The following is a 7,210-nucleotide window of genomic DNA, read 5'->3' as shown; positions in this document are numbered from 1 at the left end:
AAGACTAGTAAAAAATAAAGTTGCCTTGTTCACTGGCTTTACTCAGTTTAACATTTCAGTACATCTACAATTGCATTTTACTTTTATTTCTCATCTCTGTGTCTATTTCTATCATATCTCTATATGAACCCCTTCCTGCCTCTTCTTTGTAATTAACATATGTGACTTATGTGTCCATGTATCCCAATCCCATAAATGTCACAGTCCCTGAGGTAGAAATTTGACAACAAAGATATAGTACCAAGGCTGCTCTAAACAAGATGCTGCCTTATTTGTTGGAGGTAATCCTTTACCTTCAGGATGTGCTGGGCTTGCTGTGGATGTATCCCAGCAGGAGCAGAGAGCAAGGAGCCATTTTTCATGTTCCTTTGCTCTAGAACAAAGCAGAGGCTCATTGTGTGGATAGAGATACATTTGTACTCATGGAAGTCTAATTCAGCAGTTAGAGGAGGCCCTGCTTAATGTTTTCTCCAAGATCAAAGGAAATATTTTACGTGTGATTTCCCATTCAGTCAGCTAGAGAGAGCAAGATTCTTGGTAGGCAAGATGAGTGGTGCAGAAAGAAGTTGCACCATATGAAGTCTGGCTGTGAAGAGATACGAGCAAAGCATCCCACAAGACATCTGTTTATGTATGTACACTACTTAACCTTTAGCAAGTACTGATAAGCAATTGAATTCATTAATCTAGTTTTAACTGAAGGACTATTGATCAAATACAGTGATCTATATCCATCATAGTCTCAATTTTCACACAGTGATGGAAAGGCTGAATGGAAGATAGATTTATGTGAGCCTTGCATTTTACACTTCTGGTGAATGCAGTTACCCCATTATGTGAACCATGATACCATTTTATACAATCATCTCACCATCCAGATACTCTAAATGTGTGCATGTATTTGTGCGAAGATGCCAGTTTCATTCAACTACTCTCAAGTGAAATACACTACATAATATAACACATAAATGACAGAGGAAAATAAATATGAATGAAAATCTTTTGTAATGACAGAAAAGTTTATTGAAAAAGACACAAAAGTTATTCACATCAATTATTCAGATCATGTTAAGCTACAATTAATGAGAAGTAATACAGTATCAATAATAATTATGAATTTTGAAGCATTCTATGGGACTTTGCTGTCAACTTGAAGCATGCTGAAACTGAAGTATTTAAACTGATGATTAGGATAAAATTTTTCACTGTTAGGAAACAAATAACATTTAAGAAGAACAAATGAAGGATATTCAGAAACTATACAAGGAAGACTTCTACTGGATAAGTGGCTCCAGAAGTATCTCAATAGAATCCATAGGACCAGTATCTGCCACAGCAAGATGGACGGCAGCAGTCAAATCCATATCCACCCCAGCCATAGCCCAGGCCACCATAGCCACAGCCTAGGCCACCACAGCCATAGCCCAGGTTTCCGTAGTAGTTGCTGTAGTAGCACATGGTGTCAGGAATAGGATTTCAGTCGAGGAATAGAGAATTATTCTTCTTGGTTGAAATGTCTTCTCCTCGAGCCATGGAGCCTTTTATACAAACCCAGAGGTAGGTAAGGCAAACCACAGGCATTGCTGGCTCCATAATTTAGCATAATATCCACTAGAAGAATTTGCTGAGTCTTTGGTTGACTTCGGAGAGTTCCTCACATGTAAGATTGCTTTGCTATTATATTGAGTGTCCCAGAGTTAAGTTGCGTGACTTTTATTCAATAAAATAAAATCATTTTTTCTTCCATTGCATAGGAAATACTCTGTGTATAATGATATTTAGGTTGATTATCGGTTTATAATCCTCTTTTTTATACCAAATAACATTAGATATCCAAGCCTATGAACTACAATTTCCCATGTGACTTTCTGAAGGACTTTCTGCATGAAATTCCATCAAGACAAACTTGCATGATATTTCAAAAACATTTGAAGCATGGGAAGTCCTATGGTACCTTCCCTTCAAGCAGAAAGTGAAGGCCTAATTACCAAGCTTACTCTGTTTTTTTTTTTTTTCAGAATAACCTTCTTCAAGTCATGTTTTTTAAAGAGATTTTTTCCCTTATTTTGTTGTGTTAACATATTTGTAATTTAAAATATTGGATCCTGATTATTTTAATGTGACATCAGGCATACAGTAGTTTCTCCATGATCTTTTTAGTTGGTTTGTCTTTGCCATTTTCCACAAATGCCTCCAATATCTCAAGAGGCAGCTAAGAATTTTATGTTTACATATGTGGATTTGTGAGTACCAGAAAGGGACAAGAAAACTGGACCGGACCAAGTGATCATTTCTTTAGAATGGATTTTCTGAGTTTTGGGGTGCGTTCATTTTTAGCATTTTTAGGTGCTGATGTAAGTTTCATAGGACTTATGTCAATCACATGCCCCTAGAAATTCTGGCAAGGTCCAGGTCTGAGCCTTCTCAAAATTACTTGATATTTTCAGTCACTAATTTTAGCCATTCTGATGGGTATGTAGTGCTATTTCATTGTGATTATAATTTGCATTTTCTTGCTCTAATGAGCCTGGCCACCTTCTGTTTCTGTTTGCTGTGAAATGATTGTTGAAGTTTTTGTCCACTTTTAATTGTGTTTTGTATCTTTCTCTAATGCTTTGTAGGCATTTTTATCTAATTTTGGTACAAATACTTGTATTATAAATAGCCTTTCCGTGTTGTGAAGTTTTAAACTCTGTGAAAAACTAGAACTCTTAAGGAAATCCTATTTATCAGTTTTTATGGGCATGGCTCTTTATACCTATTTAAGAAATTGTCGTCCACTTCCATTAATAAGAAAATCTTATATTTTGGTGCATGATGTGTCAAAATTGATTTTTTAATGTTTTTATCCAATTAATCTAATACTGTTTATTGTCAATCTTGGTGCAAGATATTAAGTCCAGATTTACTTCTTTATATGGCTATCGAATCTAGCAGTATTTATTGTTAAGTTAATCTTTTTATCTTGTCTTATACAGTAATTATTTTAGTAGTATAAGTCTGGTTTCTCTATATAATTGAACCTATCTGTAGAATTCCTCCTCTTTCTGTTGGTTGATGTACTTACTCATGAAAAAAGAGCACTTTTTCATGATTTGGGATTTGTTAATAATGGCAAGTCTGTATTCTCTTTTCTTGTCTCCTTTTCTTTAATTAATTAATTATTAATTTGTGAGCTAATTATTAGATAGTGAGCTAAGACCTGTGGTACAAAGTTGAATGAATGTTGTGATAATAACCATACTTGTTTCTAACTCAGGGAGTAATTTTCTTGTATTTTAGCACTAAATATGATACAGAAGCTGCAGATTTTATGCAAATACCATTTTTCAAATCAGGGAAGTTATTTCCTAGTCCTTCATTACAAATTTTTTTAAAATTCATGAATAACTATGAAATATTATATTTTATCTTACTCTATTGAGATAGTCCTGAAACTTTTTTGTTGTTGTTGTTAATATAGTAAGTTGGACTGACTGAGTTTCCAGATGTTACACCAATCTGGGATTTTGCAATCTTGGGGTATTGTTCAAGAGATTTGGATTGATGGTATATTATTTCAGATTTTTATAGCTGTATTCACAAAACACCTTCCGTTTTTTGAAATGTCCTTACTAAATTTTGATTTTCTTATTAGTTTAGTCACTTTCCCTTTCTGTGGAATTGCATTTTTGTGATTGGGAGTGCTTTTTTTTCAAGTGGCTTAAGAAATTTCTTAGTGCCGCATCTATACTGGGAACTCCCTTTATGTAAAATTTTTAAGGACAGGTTCCTTTTCTTGAACAGATATCAGGATATTTCCATTTCCTGACTTCTGGATATTAAAAAGATATTTCCTCAGGTGAAATTCCATTTTTGTTCCTCGTGTGAAGAGAGGGGAAAGGAAATCTGGAATCAGTGGCAACAGAAAGCATTGTGATTCCAAAGGAAAATTTAAATCTAGAACCACAAGAATCAGGGTTGTAGGAGGGAAGCTCCGGCCCAGGTGCACAGAGAAGGTGACCAAGGCTGGTTCTGGAGAACATTTCCACAACATTGATAGACTGAACCACTGGGTCAGCAAAGAGGATGCATAGCAGGTTGTTTTTTTTCTGTCCTCTTCCTTGAACTGTAGGGAAGCAATCAGAAGAATGTGATGGGGAAGGAGTGAAGTATAATCACACAGGAGCAATGTCACCAGGAAATTGCCAATGGTATACATATGGAAATAGTACAGCTTTAGTAGGCAACAGATTGTTTATAAAACCTTAGTACAAGAGGATAAACATGTAGCAAGGTCAGATTCATACAATAGAAGAGACTCAGAATCACATTGAATGATTTTTTATGAGAAGTTTAGAAAAAAACTAGTGAACAGACATTAGACTTTGACTTTTTTTTTGAGGGAGAGTGGGATGTACCAGGGATTGAACTCAGGGGAGCTCCACCACTGAGCCACATCCCCAGCCCTATTTTGTATTTTATTTAGAGACAGGGTCTCACTAAGTTGCTTAGTGCCTCGCCATTGCTGAGGCTGGCTTTGAACTCATGATCCTCCTGTCTCAGCCTCAAAAAAGTCTTTGGCTATTTTTGGTTAAAATGGTTGCATATTTCAAAGAGAAAAATCCAAGACCAGTACAGTGATTTTCTGTTCTGTCCTCACATTCCTCAATGTCAATGTTTCAGTACACCTGCATTTAAAACATTGCTCTGCTTCCCATCTTTGTCTCCTTGTCTCTCTCTCTCTCCTTTCTTTCTTTTTTTCTTCTACCACCTTTACCACCTGACTTACATATGTCTGTATCACAATGCTATAAATGTCGCTGTCCACAAGGCAGGTAGCATACAGGTATGTTTATGTTTTTGATGTACTAATTGTAGGATTTCGGCTCCTCCAAACACAATTATGCCTCATTCATTGAAGTCACCTGTTGTCTATGATTGCCTGAACTAGATGCAGAATATATATATATATATATATATATATATATATATATATATATATCATACACACACAGGTACTGGGGATTGTCTCTATATAAATAAGCTATATCACCAGTCCTTTTTTGTTTTTATTTATTTACTTATTTTAATTTTGAGTTGAAGTCTCATTAAATTGCTAAAGATCTTGCTAAGTTGCTGAGGTTGACCTCCAACTTGTGATCCTCCTGTCTCATCCTCTGCAGTTTTTGGGATTACAGACATGTAAATAATCTGGCTGATCCAGATTATTTTTGCATAGCAGTGGAAGGAATGAGACACTTTTCATCCTCCTCTCCTTTGGATAAGAACATAGGTGCAGATAGAAAAAAATTTGTGTTCACGGAAAGTCTAAACTGGGAGTTGGAAAAGGCTTTGCTTAAAATTTTCTTTGGGTTCAGTGTAACACTTCATATATTAGTTTGCTGGACATGGAGTCAGGAGGAAGGAAGAAGATGTGTGGGTGAGGATCATGGAGAGTGCAATAAGAATTCAAATTGTGAGAAGACTTGCTCAGTAGAGGGCACACATAGAACATCCCTCACAAAGTGTGATTTCTGTATGTGCATGTGTGAATTGATAACAATATTGTTAAAAATATTGTAAAACTAATCTTGCTCAGCACTATAATTTTATATGAAGATGATCTGGCCAAATAGAGTGATCTACTTACATCATACATGATCACTCTTCTTAGAGAGTTGAACAAAGGACAGTAAAACCTGAGCCCTGCACCTTACACTCCTGCTGAGTGGAGTATTCTCTCTTAAACTGGTGCACAATACAATCTGACATAATATTAACCTCTGACTATCCAGACTCTCTAGATGTGGCAATGTACGTCAATAAAGATCCTGGTTTAGTCCACAAGTTCTTAAGTGAACTGTGTTCACTCCATCATGCAAACACAAATCAGAGAAAAATAATGAATATAAACACAGAAAATTTTGCAGTGAAAGACAAAATTTATTGAAAAGGAAACATTTTTTTCACATATAATCTGGTAGGCTAAATAAGTGACAAAACAGCAATATCAAATATGAACATTTTTACAAATGGGGAGGTGTTACATGCAACTTTGGTTGTTCAGGTTGAAGCAAACTGAATATGAAATGCTCCTTTGGAAGGTGAAATCGTCTAAGGTAATAATTTTATGCTTGGGAAAGAGAAATAAATTAATCTATTAGAGGAATCTTGGAAAGATAGTGAGGAAGCATAGGAGGAAGAGATGTACTGACTGAGTGGTTCTGGAAGTTTCTCAGTAGAATCCATATGACCAATAAGATGGGCGACAACAGCCATATCTGTATCTGCCCCAGCCATAGCCGCAGCCATAGCCCAGGCCACCATATCCATAGCCCAGACCAGCATAGCCACAGCCCAGGCTGCCATAGTAGTTGTTGTAGTAGCACATGGTATCAGGAGTGGGAGTTCAATAGAAGAATAGAGAATTATTCTTCTTGCTTGAAATGTCATCTTCCTTAGGCACAGAACCTTTTATACACAGTCAGGAATGGGTGGGGTAAACCACAGTGATGGCTGTCACATAATTTAAATAGTTCCCATAAGAAAAATTTACTGAATTTTTTGTTTAGTTAGGAAAAAAGAGTCTTTCATAAGTAAAATTACTTTGCTATAATACCAAGCATTTCAAATTTAAATGACATGATTCTATAAGACATTCCTCATTTATTTTGAAAAACAATTACTCTGTGTGATTAACTTCAGTTCCATTCTCAGTTTATCTTTCTATCCCTATTCTCAAGTAGCATGAAGAATTCGAGCCCAAGTATTACATTTCCAGAAGTGAGTTACAAGCAAGCTTCCACCAGGAAGAAGGACGTGATTGTGATTTTGAAGACATTGGAAGCACTGGATGTCATCTTGAGTCTCTGCTTCACCAGACAAAGTGACATCCCCATTATCAAGTTCACTTTGGTTTTATGTCAGAAAGACTTCTACATGTGTTTTTATAGTCATTTGTTTTCCTATTATTATTATTTTTTTTTAGTCAGTGAGAGGGGTTACTAGAAATTTTACCCAGGGGCAATTTATCACTGTGTCATGTCTCTGGCACTTTTAATTTTTAAATTTTGGACAGGGAATCACTAAGTTGTTTAGGGCTTCACCAAATTGCTGAGGCTGGCCTTGAACTTTTGATCTTCCTGTCTCAGCTGGGATTACAGGCCTGCACCATTATGTCTAGCTGTTTGTCTATATTTATTGTCTATTTTGTCCACATTTATTTAAT

At 35.8% G+C, this 7,210-nt stretch overlaps 1 protein-coding gene across 1 annotated transcript; it reads right to left on the bottom strand.

Moving 5' to 3' along the window:
• Window positions 1-1,302: 1,302 nt before the first annotated feature.
• Window positions 1,303-6,373, bottom strand: LOC110597969 (keratin-associated protein 20-2). The gene is made up of 2 exons (XM_021725353.2): window positions 6,307-6,373; window positions 1,303-1,403 (listed from the first exon to the last, which is right to left on the bottom strand). The coding sequence occupies exons 1-2, from the start codon at window positions 6,371-6,373 to the stop codon at window positions 1,303-1,305; spliced, it is 168 nt and encodes a 55-aa protein (XP_021581028.2).
• Window positions 6,374-7,210: the final 837 nt, after the last annotated feature.

The sequence above is a fragment of the Ictidomys tridecemlineatus genome, chromosome 3 (genome assembly GCF_052094955.1).
Source record: "Ictidomys tridecemlineatus isolate mIctTri1 chromosome 3, mIctTri1.hap1, whole genome shotgun sequence".
NCBI lineage: Eukaryota > Metazoa > Chordata > Mammalia > Rodentia > Sciuridae > Ictidomys > Ictidomys tridecemlineatus.
The sequence above is the reverse complement of the archived record's forward strand: the minus strand, read 5'-3'. Positions and strand labels throughout refer to the sequence as shown.

Excerpts from the sequence above, each read along its gene's own strand:
- LOC110597969 (XM_021725353.2), bottom strand. The coding sequence starts at position 6,373 with ATGTGCTACTACAACAACTACTATGGCAGCCTGGGCTGTGGCTATGCT. Across the intron at positions 1,404-6,306 it reads TGGTCTGGGCTATGGATATG|GCTGTGGCTATGGTGGCCTG; the intron begins GTGGCCTGGGCT and ends GTGGTGGCCTAG.